This window comes from Squalius cephalus, assembly GCF_949319135.1.
Source record: "Squalius cephalus genome assembly, chromosome: 12".
NCBI lineage: Eukaryota > Metazoa > Chordata > Actinopteri > Cypriniformes > Leuciscidae > Squalius > Squalius cephalus.
Genome location: NC_137133.1, coordinates 39,222,017 through 39,241,218, shown reverse-complemented (window position 1 = coordinate 39,241,218; position 19,202 = coordinate 39,222,017). Strand labels below are relative to the sequence as shown.

The window sequence follows — 19,202 nt, the reverse complement described above, 5'->3', positions numbered from 1 at the left end:
GAAGTGCCTGAGCTTGTGTTTTGGGTTAAGCTGCATTGCTTTGACATTGTGGAAAATAGAATAATAGAAACAAAATGTATTAGCCTTTTTACCCGTTATTATCAATTGAAATTAATCTCGTTTTTAATTTAACTTAATTTAGTTTTTCTTTATTTAAATTTCGTTTTTCTTTATTTAAATTTCGTTTTTCTTTATTTAAATTTCGTTTTTCTTTATTTAAATTTCATTTTTCTTTATTTAAATTTCGTTTTTTCTTCATTTAAATTTCGTTTTTCTTTATTTAAATTATTTTTTTTTTTTTATTTAAATCTACCCTTTACTGTGTCAGTAATTTGTTAGTCAGAAAAATATTAAAAGTATTGCTTAAGTTAACAGACCTGTGTGTGTGTGCGTTTTATATCACTAGTGCAGTGTCTGTTCTCGGAGCATATAAGCCCTGCCCGCGTGAGGTGCGCCGCTTCCCGCTCGTGCTGTTCTGTAGTTTACTAAAAGTTTAAATTCTGAATGTCTCGCGTGTCCATCTATATTGCACCAAATGCGACACTGCACTCTGGTGTGAAGTCGATTGGATGAACGGTTCTCGAAATAATAATAATGCAAACGGACAGACAGACACATAGAGATTCCTGCCTTTATTAGAGAGAAGAACATGTTCAGCCCCCTCTCTCCGAAGCTTCCAATATTCGATGTTCATTACTACCGAATATATGGAGTGAATGAGCTGTTCCTCTGGGTCCTAAAGTCAGTTCCCTTCAGTGTGCATTCAGATACACATGTAGACATTATAAAATCCTTTTTTGGTAAAGTTTTAGCATTTTTAGTTTGAATTTTGAGCATTTTTAGGTTTTTCTATGTGAACTGAAGCATTCCTCGCATTCCATTCATTCCTACAGGGTCAAATTGACCAGCGAGGGAAGGATTTGTTAATTTGTTTTATTTTAACCACAAAACTTCCCAAATCCATTAAATTTTTTTGTGTGTATTCGTGGTTGACGTGCAACAGAAGTCCTGGACCCCTCCGATGAACACTCAAATAAATCAAAAAAAGATTTCCAGGTCAGAATGATTTAATGTTTAATGACTGAAACTGTATAAGCGTCACCTTAATGTGTCCGGAACGCACCGCCGTCTTCCTCTCCGCCTGCAGATACCCAGCGGGAAGGACGCGCGACAGAAGAGGGAAGCGCTTAGCCTGTGTCTCGCTGGCGTCCACACTGACATCAACACGCTTGTTTAGTCTGTGGACTCTCTGAGAGGAGTTCCTCACACACTCGGCTCGTGTCTTCCCGTCGCGCCTCGGCTCGGGGGTCTCGGGGGTCTTCTCCGGCAGGGACACGCAGACCTTGTACGTCAGCGTGGAGCCGGTCTCGTCCGCTCGGAGGTGTTCAGAGAGCAGCTCCACGCTGTAGACGTCGATCGAGTGAAGCGACGCGAGCCGGTTGGTGTTGATGGAGCGGAACAGTTCCTTCAGAACCAGAGAGCGGTGTGACTCCCAGTTACACCCGGAGATGATCTCCAGCACTTTAGTGGGCTCTGGCCCTCCTGCAGTCACGCCTGCACCAACACACACACAACATATGAAATAACTCTGCTTTAACATACATCAGACGTGTCGAGCACATCTTCTGCTTTTCTGCATATTTATCATATTACACCTCTTCTTCCATGACTAAGACGAGACGATAACGAGACGACACCAGCGTCATTAGCCGATAACTGTGACTGTATCAACACGTGATATCGTTGATGAAAAAAGACGAGACTAAAATGTATTTAAAAAATAAAAGCATTAAAACTCTCTATTTTTGAATTACAGGAAAATCAGGAAACTAGTTTAGGTCAAATAAACCATGCATGAGTTCTTCTCTAGATTTGTACTTTTATATTAAAGTGCAATTATTCTGATGAAATGCAAATATACATTTCTCAAATATCAACGCCTCCATTGTAGTCTTGAGTTCCTTCCGGGAACGAACACGTCACAATATTCCTCATTATAATAATTCATGCGCAGAATAAAGGGGCGGGGCCTGGTCGAGTTAGTTAGTAGTGTGTTAAACTGATGGTTATGGAAAGGGGCGGGACATTTCCCAAACACACTCGAAGCGCTCGACCAATCACAACACACTGCTCCAGCCGACCAATCAGAGCACAGTGTGCTTTTCAGAAGGAGGGGCTTCATAGAGACAGGAAGTAAACAGAGCGTTCCTGACAGACTGGGAAGAGAGGAGCCGCAACAATGGAGAATATGTAAAAGCGTGACTGACCTGGAGTCTGAGACGGCAGCATCTGAGACACGCCATTCATCTGCAGTCAGTGGGAGAGAAGACACAGTCATGAACAGATAATGATGAGAATATCAGTGTGTGTGTGTGTGTGTGTGTGTGTGTGTGTGTGTGTGTGTGTGTGTGTGTGTGTGTGTGCAGTACCGCTTCCTCAGGTCTCCGGGCCGGCAGTAAGTGCACCTGCAGTGGAGGGTTGCTGTTATACTCTCTGACACGAGCACAGGTCATCATGCTCTCCAGATACAGGTACACCGGATCCTTCTCCTTCTCCTTCTCCTTCTCCTTCTCCTTCTCCTTCTCCCTCTCCTTCTTCTCCTGTGCCTGAGACTGGGACTGTGACCGGGACTGGATACACATTTTTGTACATTGAGGATTGCATATAATTTCGTTGTACTCTTTTGTATAATGACAAATAAAAATTCTGATTTCTCTGACATACACACTGTGAGTGTGTGTGAGTGAGAGAGAGAGAGAGAGTGTGTGTGTGTGTGTGTGTGTGTGTGTGTGTGTGTGTGTGTGTGTGTGTGTGAGAGAGTGAGTGAGTGACTGTGAGAGAGAGAGAGAGAGTGAGTGTGTGTGTGTGTGTGTGTGTGTGTGTGTGTGTGAGTGAGTGAGAGAGAGAGAGTGTGTGTGTGTATGTGTGTGAGTGAGTGTGAGTGTGTGTGTGTGTGTGTGTGTGTGTGTGTGTGTTAGTGAGTGAGAGTGAGTGAGTGTGTGTGAGTGAGTGTGTGTGAGAGTGAGTGTGTGTGTGAGTGAGTGTGTGTGAGAGTGAGTGTGTGTGTGTGAGAGTGAGAGTGAGTGTGTGTGTGAGAGTGAGTGTGTGTGTGTGAGAGTGAGAGTGAGTGAGTGTGTGTGTGAGAGTGAGAGTGAGTGAGTGTGTGTGTGAGTGAGTGAGTGAGTGTGTGTGTGAGTGAGTGAGTGAGTGAGTGATGCTCTGCACACCTGAGCTCTGGGCCGGTGTGTGTGTGTGTGTGAGCGCAGCGCTCGTGTTGCTGCTCCAACTGGTCTGGGAGTGAAGAGTGGCTCAGGATCGTCCTCACACACACTCCTCCTCCACAAGCGGGTCACCGGGAGAGCTGGAGCGGGTCGGGTGCCTGATCCGGGGTCAACGGCTGTGAACAAAAGTCATGAGCTCAGATTCATAAACAACACTGGCTAACGTAGAAATAGCGTAATGACGAAGAAATAGCGTAATGACGTAGAAATAGCGTAATGGCGTAGAACGTAGAAATAACGTAATGACGTAAAAATAGCGTAATGGCGTAGAACGTAGAAATAGCGTAATGACGTAGAAATAGCGTAATGGCGTAGAACGTAGAAATAGCGTAATGACGTAGAAATAGCGTAATGACGCAGAAATAGCGTAATGACGTAGAAATAGCGTAATGACGTAGAAATAGCGTAATGGCATAGAACGTAGAAATAACGTAATGCCGTAAAAATAGCGTAATGGCGTAGAACGTAGAAATAACGTAATGACGTAGAAATAGCGTAATGACGTAGAAATAGCGTAATGACGTAGAAATAGCGTAATGGCGTAGAACGTAGAAATAACGTAATGACGTAGAAATAGCGTAATGGCGTAGAAATAGCGTAATGATGTAGAAATAGAGTAATGACGTAGAAATAGCGTAATGACGTAGAAATAGCGTAATGACGTAGAAATAGAGTAATGACGTAGAACGTAGAAATAACGTAATGACGTAAAAATAGCGTAATGGCGTAGAACGTAGAAATAACGTAATGACGTAGAAATAGCGTAATGGCGTAGAAATAGAGTAATGACGTAGAAATAGCGTAATGACGTAGAAATAGCGTAATGACATAGAAATAGCGTAATGGCGTAGAACGTAGAAATAACGTAATGACGTAGAAATAGCGTAATGGCGTAGAAATAGCGTAATGATGTAGAAATAGAGTAATGACGTAGAAATAGCGTAATGACGTAGAAATAGAGTAATGACGTAGAACGTAGAAATAACGTAATGACGTAAAAATAGCGTAATGGCGTAGAACGTAGAAATAACGTAATGACGTAGAAATAGCGTAATGGCGTAGAAATAGAGTAATGACGTAGAAATAGCGTAATGACGTAGAAATAGCGTAATGACATAGAAATAGCGTAATGGCGTAGAACGTAGAAATAACGTAATGACGTAGAAATAGCGTAATGGCGTAGAAATAGCGTAATGATGTAGAAATAGAGTAATGACGTAGAAATAGCGTAATGACGTAGAAATAACGTAATGACGTAGAAATAGAGTAATGACGTTGAAATATCGTAATGACGTAGAAATATCGTAATGACGTTGAAATATCGTAATGACGTAGAAATAGCGTAATGACATAGAAATATCGTAATGACGTAGAAATAGAGTAATGACGTAGAAATAGCGTAATGACAGAAATAATGACGTAGAAATAGCGTAATGACGTAGAAATAGCGTAATGACATAGAAATAGAGTAATGACGTAGAAATAGCGTAATGACATAGAAATAGCGTAATGACGTAGAAATAGCGTAATGACGTAGCGTAATAAGGTAGAAATAGAGTAATGACGTTGAAATAGCGTAATGACGTAGAAATAGCGTAATGACGTAGAAATAGCACAATGACGTAGAAATAGCGTAATGACGTAGAACGTAGAAATAGCGTAATGACGTTGAAATAGCGTAATGACGTAGAAATAGCGTAATGACGTAGAAATAGCGTAATGACGTAGCGTAATAAGGTAGAAATAGAGTAATGACGTTGAAATAGCGTAATAACGTAGAAATAGCGTAATGACGTAGAAATAGCACAATGACGTAGAAATAGCGTAATGACTAGTGGTGCAACGGATCATCATTGATCCGTGATCCGTTCGGATCAATATCTTCGGTTCGGCACACACGTGATCCGCGGATTGATTTATGGGGGAAAAAAAGCACTCAACATTTGCTTATATTTGTTGTTCATTTAAACCGTTATGAACCGCAGCGAGCGTGACACCTCATTCGCGCCGCAAGACCTCCAGACGCGAGTAAACGCGTATTTACATTGACTTAACATTTGAAATCACTCGCGCCAGACGCTCTATTCGCGTTTGGTGTGTGAACGCAGCACGAGGGTGAGGGCGGGCGAGAGAGAGAAAGAGTGCCTGCGAGTGCGAGTGAGTGAGCGAGAGTGAGGTCTGCGGTCTTGGCCATTAGTTGATTTACTTGTTTTTGTGTAGGTAATACGTTGTCAAATATGTTTAAACTTAAATAAACTACCTATACAAGTAGTTATGTCTCTTTGTATTAATGTGTCCTGTTATTGACATAATGCGCGTCATTGACAAAATGCGCAACCAGATGTTCGAATAGTTCGAATATATGTGTTTTTTTAGAGGGAATATTCGAACGTCAATTTTGAGCAATTTTGACAGCCCTATATGACAGTGGAAACACATCAAGCATTGGTCCATGTTTAAAGGAAGGACATATGCCTTTTTTATGTTGCACTTTAAGTTGTTTTTATATATTTTAATTTAATAATTTAAAAGTGTTAATAAACAAAACAAAAAAAAGGTTTTTTTGCCGATCCGAAAAATGATCCGATCCGTGACTCTGATCCGAGAAACGATCCGAACCGTGAGTTTTTTGATCCGTTGCACCCCTAGTAATGACGTAGAACGTAGAAATAGCGTAATGACGTTGAAATAGCGTAATGACGTAGAAATATCGTAATGACGTTGAAATATCGTAATGACGTTGAAATAGCGTAATGACGTAGAAATAGAGTAATGACGTAGAAATAGAGTAATGACGTAGAAATAGCGTAATGACGTAGAAATAGAGTAATGACGTAGAAATAGCGCAATGACATAGAAATAGCGTAATGACGTAGAAATAGCGTAATGACGTAGCGTAATAAGGTAGAAATAGAGTAATGACGTTGAAATAGCGTAATGACGTAGAAATAGCGTAATGGCGTAGAAATAGCGTAATGATGTAGAAATAGCGTAATGACGTAGAAATAGAGTAATGACGTTGAAATAGCGTAATGACGCAGAAATAGCGCAATGACGTAGAAATAGCGTAATGATGTAGAAATAGCGTAATGACGTAGAAATAGCGCAATGACGTAGAAATAGCGTAATGACGTAGAAATAGCGTAATGACGTAGAAATAGCGTAATGACGCAGAAATAGCGTAATGACGTAGAAATAGAGTAATGACGTAGAAATAGCGTAATGACGTAGAAATAGAGTAATGACGTAGAAATAGCACAATGACATAGAAATAGCATAATGATGTAGAAATAGCGTAATGACGTAGAAATAGCATAATGACGTAGAAATAGCGTAATAATGTAGAAATAGCGTAATGGCGTAGAAATAGCGTAATGATGTAGAAATAGCGTAATGATGTAGAAATAGAGTAATGACATAGAAATAGCGTAATGACGCAGAAATAGCGCAATGACGTAGAAATAGCGTAATGATGTAGAAATAGCGTAATGACGTAGAAATAGCGCAATGACGTAGAAATAGCGTAATGACGTAGAAATAGCGTAATGACGTAGAAATAGCGTAATGACGCAGAAATAGCGTAATGACGTAGAAATAGCGTAATGACGTAGAAATAGAGTAATGACGTAGAAATAGCGCAATGACGTAGAAATAGCATAATGACGTAGAAATAGCGTAATGACGTTGAAATAGCGTAATGACGTAGAAATAGCGTAATGACGTTGAAATAGCGTAATGACGTAGAAATAGCGTAATAAGGTAGAAATAGCGTAATGACGTAGAAATAGCGTAATGACGTATAAATAGTGTAATGATGTAGAAATAGCGTAATGACGTAGAAATAGCGTAATGACGCAGAAATAGCGTAATGATGTAATGATGTAGAAATAGCGTAATGATGTAGAAATAGCGTAATGACGTAGAAATAGCGTAATGATGTAGAAATAGCATGATGTAGAAATAGCGTAATGACGTAGAAATAGCGTAATGACGTTGAAATAGCGGAATGACGTAGAAATAGCGTAATGATGTAGAAATAGTGTAATGACGTAGAAATAGCGTAATGACGTAGAAATAGCGTAATGATGTAGAAATAGTGTAATGACGTAGAAATAGTGTAATGACTCAGAAATAGCGTAATGATGCAGAAATAGCGCAATGACGTAGAAATAGCGTAATGACGTAGAAATAGCATGACGTAGAAATAGCGTAATGACGTAGAAATAGCGTAATAATGTAGAAATAGCGTAATGACGTAGAAATAGCGTAATGACGTAGAAATAGCGTAATAATGTAGAAATAGCGTAATGACGTAGAAATAGCGTAATGATGTAGAAATAGTGTAATGATGTAGAAATAGCGTAATGACGTAGAAAAAGCGTAATGACGCAGAAATAGCGTAATGATGTAATGATGTAGAAATAGCGTAATGATGTAGAAATAGCGTAATGACGTAGAAATAGCGTAATGATGTAGAAATAGCGTAATGACGTAGAAATAGCGTAATGACGTTGAAATAGCGGAATGACGTAGAAATAGCGTAATGATGTAGAAATAGTGTAATGACGTAGAAATAGCGTAATGACGTAGAAATAGCGTAATGATGTAGAAATAGTGTAATGACGTAGAAATAGCGTAATGACTCAGAAATAGCGTAATGATGCAGAAATAGCGTAATGATGCAGAAATAGCGTAATGATGTAGAAATAGCATGACGTAGAAATAGCGTAATGACGTAGAAATAGCGTAATAATGTAGAAATAGCGTAATGACGTAGAAATAGCGTAATGATGTAGAAATAGTGTAATGACGTAGAAATAGTGTAATGACTCAGAAATAGCGTAATGATGCAGAAATAGCGCAATGACGTAGAAATAGCGTAATGACGTAGAAATAGCATGACGTAGAAATAGCGTAATGACGTAGAAATAGCGTAATAATGTAGAAATAGCGTAATGACGTAGAAATAGCGTAATGATGTAGAAATAGCATGACGTAGAAATAGCGTAATGACGTAGAAATAGCGTAATAATGTAGAAATAGCGTAATGACGTAGAAATAGCGTAATGATGTAGAAATAGCATGACGTAGAAATAGCGTAATGACGTAGAAATAGCGTAATGACGTTGAAATAGCGGAATGACGTAGAAATAGCGCAATGACGTAGAAATAGCGTAATGATGTAGAAATAGTGTAATGACGTAGAAATAGCGTAATGACGTAGAAATAGCGTAATGACGTAGAAATAGTGTAATGACGTAGAAATAGTGTAATGACTCAGAAATAGCGTAATGACACAGAAATAGCGCAATGACGTAGAAATAGCGTAATGACGTAGAAATAGTGTAATGACGTAGAAATAGCGTAATGACGTAGAAATAGCGTAATGACGTAGCAATATTGTAATGACGTAGAAATAGCGTAATGACGTAGAAATAGCGTAATGACGTTGAAATAGCGTAATGATGTAGAAATAGCGTAATGACGTAGAAATAGTGTAATGACGTAGAAATAGTGTAATGACGTAGAAATAGCGTAATGATGTAGAAATAACGTAATGATGTAGAAATAGCGTAATGACGTAGAAATAGCGTAATGACGTTGAAATAGCGTAATGATGTAGAAATAGCGTAATGACGTAGAAATAGTGTAATGACGTAGAAGTAGCGTAATGACGTGACGCGCTGAACGAGCTGTTCTCCGGCTGAATAAAGTGTGGTATAAACGAGTGTCTCGTCCTCCTATAATCCTCCTCTTCTGCGTGTGTGGAGTGGAGCAGGACGACGGTCCTCCAGCGCTGCTTCAGACTCTCATCCACACACGACTGGCTTTGGGCATTTTTACTGTGTGATCAATATTAGCAGCGGCACAACGGCTCATACGCTCATTATCTCCAAATTATGACCAGAAATGGATAAATATTAAGTCTGCTGTTTAAAACAAATAAAGAACTGTAGGAGAATAGTTGTTATGCACAAACAGTGGGAAACTCTGTATATTCGTGAAGTGAGCGCATGTCAAAAATATATTCTGATTTGAAGCTTGTGACATATAAACACACACATCACCCCGATCACATGTTTAGCGTTCATGTAAAACTACATTCAGATTCATCAATGGGAATGAACTCAGTCCGACTGAAACAGAAGCGGTGCATGTAGACAGTTATGAGAACGTGAGACTCACGGAAGGCCATGAGGCCGCTAGCGCAGTGCGTTAGCATGGGCTCCTGCCGGCGGATCAGGAGGATCTTGTGTTTGAAGCAGCCGCAGCTGAACATGCACTGCACGCGTCTGCAGTGTGTGGACCCGCGGATCTCTCTGTTCAGACTCTCACACACACACCCCAGCCGGCAGAAGAGCTGAGCGCAAGACTCGCCGTTAGCCTCCCGCGCGCTGAGCTGCGTCGTCTCCACCGCTGGCTGTGCAGAGGAACGAAAATATGACACAACAAATGAGCAATCGACTGAAGTTATCAGTGTTTACAGGAAATTATAACATTGAAATTATTATATATATTCTGACCATGTATATATTCAAGTATATACACTGCAGGTGTAGCGGTTCTCTGTGGAAATTTTTTTTTTTTTTTTTTTGCAAAATCATAAAAAATTCCTCTGATCCGTAACGCAACTCACGGTGAACGAACGAGTCACTGATTGATGATGTAAAACTCTGGACAAGTTTTCTAGTGTGTATCCGTTTTTAACGTGTCTTGACTGTCGTACAGTCTGGCATTAATGACAACTCACAGTGACATTACAGCGATGATCATGTTCGTACAGTCTGACACGCAACAATCGTAAAGGACTATTATAAATCGTACAGTGTCCAGCGGCTTTAAGTGAAAGCAACAGTCGAGGCGTGTGTATCAGAGTACTGGATCTGTGCGTTCGCTCTTAAAGTGACAGCAGCCTAATATTCCTAACGTTCCTGCTGTCTGTGTTCAGTGGCGGTCTTAACATAGAGGCATAGGTAGGCGGCTGCTTGGGGCCCCCGTAGTAGGGGGGGCCCCAACCAACCTCAAAAAAAGAAAAAAGAAAAGAAAAAAAAGCCCCTTATCATCATGAACGCTTCAAAAGAATAGTAAATTGTATTAATATTCTTAAGAAATACGTTGAAAAGTAGTAGTTAAAATGTCCAGTTCATGGTTATCCGTTTCTACACACCCCCGACTTTCACAATGAGATGGACTAGTCCATAACTGTGCGCGGCGCGAAAGATAAACACGCAGTGACAGGAGGACTGGGAAGTACACAAAAACAGAGACGAAGCAAGATGAGTCTAAACGAGAAAATGAAACCAAGTTACCCAAGCGGCTCAAATAAAAGAAAAAAGACGTTGATAAGTATTTGTCAACGCTGCCAAAGATGACAAACTTTTTTACAGCTACTGTTGGGGATTCAGACAGGAACAACAACGTCCAAAGTGTTGAACATGCCGCTACAGCAGCAGCTGCTAGCTGTGAAGTGGCGCTAGGTGAGGATAACGTTAACACACTCACATGGATATAGGTGGATTTGCTTAGAGCCAAATGCAACATCACCTCTCCCCAGTTCGCCCCTCTTACCCCCCTCTCAATTACTTACTATAAATACTGTTTTGGCGCTTGTAAATGTGACGTGAAAGATCCCTAGCGCACGTGAACTGATCATCTCTAACGTAACTAGCTAATAGTGAATAAACACGAATGACTATTGAAAGATACAGTACAACTTACCAAAATGTATATTCCTCATACATAATACCGATCAATCAGTGTTTTTCAACAGCGGAAAGTAGGGATGCACCGATTGATCGGCTGGTGACCGGAATTGGCCGATTTTCACGTGATCGGCCGTGACCGGCGACCGGCCGGTCAGTCTGACAAATGCCGATTTTATGCCGGTCAAATGCACTCGGGCGCCGCATGATTATTAACATCGCTCAACATCAGCATCACACGTGCACACGGAACACACATGTAGGAAACCTCGTGAATTACGTCCGTTCAGACCGCAAGTGCGTATTTTTTTTCAGCGTGCATGTTAATCGATGAGTGCTTTCACAACGGGAGCGGGAGCAGCGCGTGAGCGTCAAGCAGGAGCGTCGCGAGCAGTGAAGCGCGTGTTTCGGCGCCGAGTCTATTTGCTGCACTGCTCACGCTCAATTAAAGGGAAAGCACACTTTTGATGGACAAAATAGCCTAAATAGGATTTCACAAAAAAGCGCCCAAAATGCACAGAATTTGCGTGTTTTAACCAGAACTGGAATAGACTATGTCAGAAAAGAAAACGAAGACTAATATTTATAGAAAATGTACCCATTTAAACTTGTTTTATTATTCAGTTTGTACAAGTGATTGCAATAGGCCTGTGTGTGAGTGCTTTGAGAAATATCTTTATACTGCAAGGCTATTTATTTTTTATTTATATATTATTTTATTGCCATTCCCTGTTTTCATACAGACGTTTAGTTTGATAAATACATATAAAAAAAATTATTGGATATTGAATGTGAAAAGGAAATGGTTCTTCCATAACACTGCACTTTAGATGTTTGAATTACCCACACCTGGAGTAATTTATATAGTTCTATTTTATCGTGTTTATCTGTTAAAAAAAATATGTACTATGCAAATTGTAAAATGTTCTATTACAGAAAAGATATAAAATAAATATTTGTGTGTGCTGTAAAGTGGTTAGAAAAAATGAAATCGGAATCGGCTAATATCGGTATCGGCAGGTCAAACTTAATGAAAAATCGGAAATCGGAATCGGCCCAGAAAATTGTAATCGGTGCATCTCTAGCGGAAAGGGTCAATAAAACAGCTGGAGAACAATTGTGTCACATAAAATTTACCTCAGGAAAGCTGTTTTTTTTTTCTTGAGAAAAATTAACCCTATCTTGTGTACCTAATATTTATCCAAATGAGTCAATATTGAATCAAATCACAAGAATTGAATTGAAATCGTGAAATTTGTCAAGCAATAATAAAAAACCGTAGCTTACCAGAAATTGTACCATGTAAACATGTAACATGTTTCTGTTTAGTTACTAAATGTTTTGACAATCACAATACACTTATTGTGATGCAAGATTTTTCAGGTGTTATCTGAAACCTTATTCTCTGTTGGGTTCCATCGTGACTATTAGTTTGTGTAGTGCTACACTTTGTGTGTTCCCTGCTTTCCATCTTCATTTTGGAGTAAAGAAATGTATGCAGGGTTTAAAGGGAAAGTTGTTTTTTTCTCCTCTTCAACCTTTACTTCCCCGTAGATTAGCTTTACCTGGCTATCCATCATTCAGTCTGTATTTTTTTTTCGTTATCTTTTAAAAATCGGATGGGGGGGCCCCCATACATACTTTCGCCTTGGGCCCCCAATTTGCTAAATCCGCCACTGTCTGTGTTTCTAATGTTAAACAACATTTGGCATTTTTAAAATATCGGCATTGGCCGAAAAGTTTTTCTGATTGGCCGATGTGTTGGAAGCGGGACTTTTATTCTGACGGGCGGCGCTGGGAACACCAGAAGAGAAGGGCAGCGTCTGATCACACAGCGCTCACTCACATTCAACTATCGGCTTTATATCGCCGCACAAAATTCCCAGATTACTGAGTGCCCTGTTACAGTGCTTACTTCCTTTTTATTCACATATTCATATATTTTAAACAATTACTTTATTTGTGAAAAATACTGTATTGCAGATTCCAGAAGTTTCCATCTATTTGAACCGTTGCACCCTATATATAAATACATGGTGTTTCTGATGGCTCATACCTCTGGGGTTAGCAGTGAACTCAAGGCGAAGCTCGCTCTCTCGCTAGTGATGCACGCGGGATCCTTCCCATGAACCACGGCGTGTTCTTCGTGTTCCAAGAGCTGCGTGTGACCATTAGCCGATCCGTAGTCAGCGTCTCTGTTAAACCTGAGCTGGAGCCGACGGCGCTTTCTCCCGCGCCTGGAGCGCTTTTTCCCGAGCGTCGGGCGGGACACTGGAGGATCATGGTCCTGATGATGGTCCTGATGATGGTCCTGATGATGGTCCTGATGATGGTCCTGATGATGGTCCTGAAGCGAGCGCTGAGAGCTGCTCCTGGAGGACCAGCGAACACCGTGTGCTGGAGGTGTGTATGGAAACACACGCCGCGTCTGAAGGACACTGGCTAGCGTTCGCACGTAGCTTTGGCTTCTGACGGGCAGCTGATAGGCCACCGGCGCCGGAGAGCTAGCGGAGAACACAGCCGCGCGATCACTGATGCGCTGGCCTTCACTCGCGAGATACTCATCCAGCATGTCCGAGGAGAAGGCGGAGCGGTTGCCTGAAACAAAAATATGAAATGATAAAGTGACGGCTAAAAAAGGGGATCAAAATGCTTCATGTTGTTCAGTCTGTGTAGTGCTGCACGATTAATCGTATCGCGATGTCAAGCCTACGCAATTATATGACGCAAAATGCTGCGATTTTATATTAAATAAATAAATTTGCGCTGTTAACGCAATTAACGCAGCATCTGTTAATTTTTGGCATCCTTTGGCTAGTGTTACATGATCCCGCTCTTATTCATGCAAATGCTTTTAAACCATTCATGCGCGACAAGACAAAAAAAGAACGCGCTGTCAGTGAATGTCCTCCTGACACACACACACACACACGACCCACAGATAGACGCGCGCCAGTATTGCAGGGACAGCGCGCCAGTATCAAGTTCTCTTTCGCAGTAGAACGAACACACATTTTGTCGAGTATCTTCATAACATAAGAGTAGTCTTATTATGAATGTGAAGAGTTGTGGCTCACAACTCTTCACATTCATAATAAGAGACTCGTGAAAGAATGAGGCGCGTGTGAGATCCGTCTCTGTCAGCAGCGGCTGCTCTTAAAGGGACAGTACACACTAGCCACTAATTATATCTGTCGCTAAAGTTAATCAAAGAACAAAGGGAACAGAGAAAAACTCTCACTGCTCTTGACTAAAGAACTTTTTTCTTTAGGCAGATTATCACTAATCTGTGTGTGCATTTATTTTCCTTGAGAACCAAGCAAGTTGACCATTTGTTTATTATATCGCATATCGCAATCGCAATATTATCCTCAATTATCGCAATATGACATTTTCCCCAAATCGTGCAGCCCTAAGTCTGTGTGTAAAAAGAGCATTAGCAATTAAAGAAAACACACTTCAGCAAAACATGATCAGCTCAAAGTGTCCCAATCATTTTTGGTCCTAAATGTTTATAAATGTCACTGGTAGTCACTGGATGAAGAATATTAGGGTGTAATATGTCACAGTTTACTTTATTCTGCTCTCCTCACTTACATTAATGAACTATAGTATCCTGATCACACACTATATCTGGTGTCTGAATAAATTTTGGTTTGACTGTATTTTTGAATTGTTATTGTATTGACTCATCAATTAAATATTTACCATCGTATATTCTGCATAATTGGATGTTTTAAATAAACACGATATGATGATATATATAACATTGATATGAGTGATCACATGGGTTTAGACCTATATTGTGTTTATATAAACCGTTCTCAGGCAAATTTGCTTTATGAAACAGGATTCCTGCTGTCAGTATCCATGATCACTGGATCTTCGGTGAGTTGTAAGGAGCACTACATCGAGTCCAAGCTTTAGTTTACACTGATAACCGCTTGTTTTACTGGTGTGTTGGCAGTTTCCCTGTTAGATCCCGTCCCTCAGCAGCTCTTCTGCCACTCAGTCCGGCTGATTATTATTATGAAGGATCTGTTATTGTTTATGTTTATGAGCGTACTGTCAGCTGCAGTCTTTGAGCTGAACTTCTCCATCCAGCCCTTGATCCGCGTCACATCGCTCGTCTTCCCGGTCCGAGACACGAACCCAGCAGCTGCACACACACACCAACAGATGGGTACATAATCAAAAAAGGCCCGTTCACGGACGATAACTGTAAAGATAACGATAAAGATATAGTTCTAAAAATCGTTCTCAATATTAAAGAACATTATTAACAATATTAGCTGAGGACACCTGCTGGTTAAAGCCTGCAAGTGCAACAGGAGCAGCAGAAACATGTTCAGTGACGTCATACACACTCTGAAACCGCAGCGCCAGCTTAGAACAAACAGACCGTTATCGTTCGTTGGAGTGGACGCAAATATAGTTATCGGTCTTGGTGTGAACGGCCCTTAATACAATTTCTAGAATTAAATCTGCATAAATAAAGCGAGAGCATTACTCACGGGAGGATGGTGTGAGAACAGGCGGAGGTAGTCGAACACCGAGATACTGCAGGTCTATGGGAGAACCCGGATCCAGGACACTCAGCTTCAGCCCGACTGCGGACACATCAAACACTGGTGAACAAGAGCAACACAACCACTGTTCGAAAACTCCTCATTTACCGCCGAGCTCAGTTTAACACGGACGTTCCGGCCATCGAAAATAGTTTTGATGGACAAAACCATCGTCCGAAACAGTGGCGTTTAATCAGCGCGATTCCGATTCAACCCGATATCGACTCGTTTTATTTATATCAGGAACAGTAAATAACAGGACAATAATCTCTCATCTCTACAGAGACTCAGTTTATACTACATTACTGTAATACTGAAAGAGACACATAACTGAGTTGTAGAAAAACACTTAAATTACACTCAAAGAAGTCATGTTAACTTTATAAATACACAATTATGTGTGTGTGTGAGTAAGTGAGTGTGTGTTTGTGTGTGTATGTGTCAGTGAGTGAGTGAGAGTGAGTGTGTGTCTGAGTGTGCGAGTGAGTGAGTGAGAGTGTGTGTGTGTGTGTGTGTGTGTGTGAGAGTGTGATGTCTCATCGATCACAAGTTCAGTATGGCGTACCACAAGGCTCAGTACTAGGACCACTGCTGTTCACTCTGTTCATGCTACCATTAGGAGATATCATTAGGAAGCATGGCATTAGTTTTCACTGTTATGCTGATATATTTCTGCGTGTCCCTATGAATCTTACCAATTCACATAATTAGGGATTGCATAAATGATATAAAAATTTGGATGACTAGTAATTTCCTACTACTTAATTCTGAAAAAACAGAGATTCTAATTATTGGACAAAAAACTTCCTCACGTAATAATCTAGAATACTGTCTAACACTTGATGGCTGCTCTAAAGTCTTCGTCGTCGGTTAGGAACCTGGGTGTGTGTGTGTGTGTGTGTGTGCTCTTTGATACCAATCTTTCTTTTGAAAGTCACGTGTCTAGTATCTGTAAAACTGCATTTTTCCATCTTAAAAATATATCTAAATTACGTCATATGCTCTCATTGACAAATGCGGAACAGTTAGTTCATGCGTTCATGAGCTCAAGGCTAGATTACTGTAATGCTCTACTGGGTGGTTGCCCTGCACGCTTAATAAACAAACTACAGCTGGTCCAAAACGCAGCAGCTCGAGTTCTTACCAGAACCAGGAAGTATGACCATATTAGCCCGGTTCTGTCAACACTGCACTGGCTCCCTATTAAACATCATATACATTTTAAAATATTGCTGATTACTTACAAAGCACTAAATGGTTTAGCTCCGCAGTGCTTGAGCGAGCTCTTAACGCATTATAGTCCTTCACGTCTATTGCGATCTCTAAACTCCGGCCAGTTGATAATACCTAGAATATCTAAATCGACTGCTGGCGGAAGATCCTTCTCCTATTTAGCACCAAAACTCTGGAACAGCCTTCCTAACATTGTCCGGGAAGCAGACACACTCTGTCAGTTCAAAGCTAGACTAAAAACACATCTCTTTGACCTAGCATTCACATAACACATTATAGACTTCTATAATTCAAATCAGTTAAATGATTATTGGGCTGCATAGATCCGGTCAGCCGGAACCGGGAACTGGTCCCATAACACCCGATGTACTCGTTACATCATAAGAAGAACGGCATCTACGCTGATGTTAGTCTTTCTGTTTATTGCGAGGTTTGCTGAAATCAGCCGGATCCAGATCAGATGGAGGACCTGCTCCTGCACACGTCCACGACACATCCATGTGTGTGTGTGTGTGTGTGTGTGTGTGTGTGTGAGTGTGTGTGTGTTCACCGTGTTGCAGCGCAGGATGAAGGATCTGTCTGTTCTTCAGCTGCTTCAGATGCGTCAGTAACTCGAGCTCTTGCTCAGAGATTCGCTCCGCTGCTGTTAGACCGGGATCAGGGGGCAGGTTCTCCGTCTGGTTGAGTGTGTGTGACGCTGGAGTCGAGTGCAGGTTCTCCGTCTGGTTGAGTGTGTGTGACGCTGGAGTCGAGTGCAGGTTCTCCGTCTGGTTGAGTGTGTGTGACGCTGGAGTCGAGTGCAGGTTCTCCGTCTGGTTGAGTGTGTGTGACGCTGGAGTCGAGTGCACAGATTTCCTCATGTTTCCCACATGAACATCAAGCGCCTCCTGTGAAATAAACAGTAACAGATCCACTGGATAATAAACCTTTCATGTGGATAATTCGATAACTCAGACACAATGTAATAACGTCTCTACACGAACACACACACTGGGGCTGTCAAAATGGCTGAAAAGCTAAATTTGAATTTCTTTCTGAAATATTAGCAAAATTAGAATTATATTTGAATTCTAAAAGCAAAACTTAATGTTAGAGGAAAAAAGTACTGTATTGTCTCCTATGTCCACAAGAGGGCGCAAGCGAGCGCAATAAACAAATATAAACCAAATCAAGCATCGCATCTTTTATTGAAATTAAATGACATTCACTTTTATGATGGATAGATGCACTTTTATGATGGATAGATGCACTTTTATGATGGACAGATGCACTTTTATGATGGATAGATGCACTTTTATGATGGACAGATGCACTTTTATGATGGATAGATGCACTTTTATGATGGACAGATGCACTTTTATGGACTTCAAAACAGAAGCGGACATTCACTGCCATTATAAAGCTGGGAAGAGCCAGGACAGCCAAAGAAGAATGTCATATACACCTAGGATGGCTTGAGGGAGAGTAAATCATGGGCTAATGTTCACTTTTGGGTGAGCTATCCCTTTAGCCCATCATACCTTGGCAGTGAAGGAGACGAACAGAACTCCGTCCACGTCCTCCAGGTCCGGCTGCAGACACACGTCCAGCTCCACCGCTCTGCTGACCCGGCCCGCTGACCTGTACTTCACATTCGACCAGCGCTTAGCCTTGGGCTTCCACGCTCCCCTAAAGCGCCGGGACCGGCCCCACACACGGCTGGGAACACCGGCCGGATCGCTGGCGGGAGGAGCGGGATTCCAGCGGCTGCTCACGGGCTTCAGCGCTCGCCTGATCCGAGACCTCGCCGGACCCGACCTCACGACTCCAGGATCAGGATCAGGATCATCAGGATCAGCATCAGGATCTACAGGAGCCACTGGTTCACCATCGCTGATGTGTGACAGGATTCCTCCTCCTCCACCGGACTCGGATTCGGGATGTGTTGAGCTGTCATACGGGAAAGAGAGGAAACACTGTCATATTCAAGCAATCTCACGGACAATGTGTGGCTCAGACTGATAAACACAACACCTTCAAGAGAAGGAAATTAAAATGTTCTAACCCTGCAAGAGTACAACATTTTGTTTTTCATATAGAACATTTATATGGTGAAATGACACACACACACACTGGCACACACACACACACACACACACACACACAGGCACACACACACACACACACTGGCACACACACACACTGGCGCACAAACACACACACACACACACACCTGTGCCGCTGATCTCCGGTATTCCCGCTGGGATCAGCCTCAGACGAACACCTGCCGATCGGAGCCAATCCCAGTTTATCCTGGATGAGGCGAGCGCTGGACTCGTCCTCTCGGAACGCCAGCATGAAGGGATTGCAGTCGATCTTCATCCGGGTCATCCGCGGGTTCTGGTAGCGGGTCACCGTGTAGAACTCCGTCAGCGGGA

At 41.6% G+C, this 19,202-nt stretch overlaps 1 protein-coding gene across 3 annotated transcripts in view; it reads right to left on the bottom strand.

Moving 5' to 3' along the window:
* The window catches only part of mgab (MAX dimerization protein MGA b), a 36,977-nt gene that overhangs the window by 12,035 nt on the left and 5,740 nt on the right, over positions 1-19,202 (bottom strand). For 2 of the 3 annotated variants that reach the window (XM_079887883.1, XM_079887884.1), the window contains exons 2-12: positions 18,998-19,202; positions 18,306-18,714; positions 17,336-17,672; positions 15,499-15,594; positions 15,051-15,143; positions 13,041-13,582; positions 9,468-9,702; positions 3,228-3,397; positions 2,430-2,630; positions 2,268-2,307; positions 1,103-1,554 (exon numbers count right to left, since the gene is read on the bottom strand). The exon at positions 18,998-19,202 is cut by the window's right edge and continues 1,025 nt beyond it. In XM_079887883.1, the coding sequence (XP_079744009.1) occupies positions 1,103-1,554; positions 2,268-2,307; positions 2,430-2,630; positions 3,228-3,397; positions 9,468-9,702; positions 13,041-13,582; positions 15,051-15,143; positions 15,499-15,594; positions 17,336-17,672; positions 18,306-18,714; positions 18,998-19,202 (2,780 nt within the window). The remainder of the gene's footprint in view (positions 1-1,102; positions 1,555-2,267; positions 2,308-2,429; positions 2,631-3,227; positions 3,398-9,467; positions 9,703-13,040; positions 13,583-15,050; positions 15,144-15,498; positions 15,595-17,335; positions 17,673-18,305; positions 18,715-18,997) is intronic. The other variant, XM_079887885.1, reaches the window with a different exon arrangement.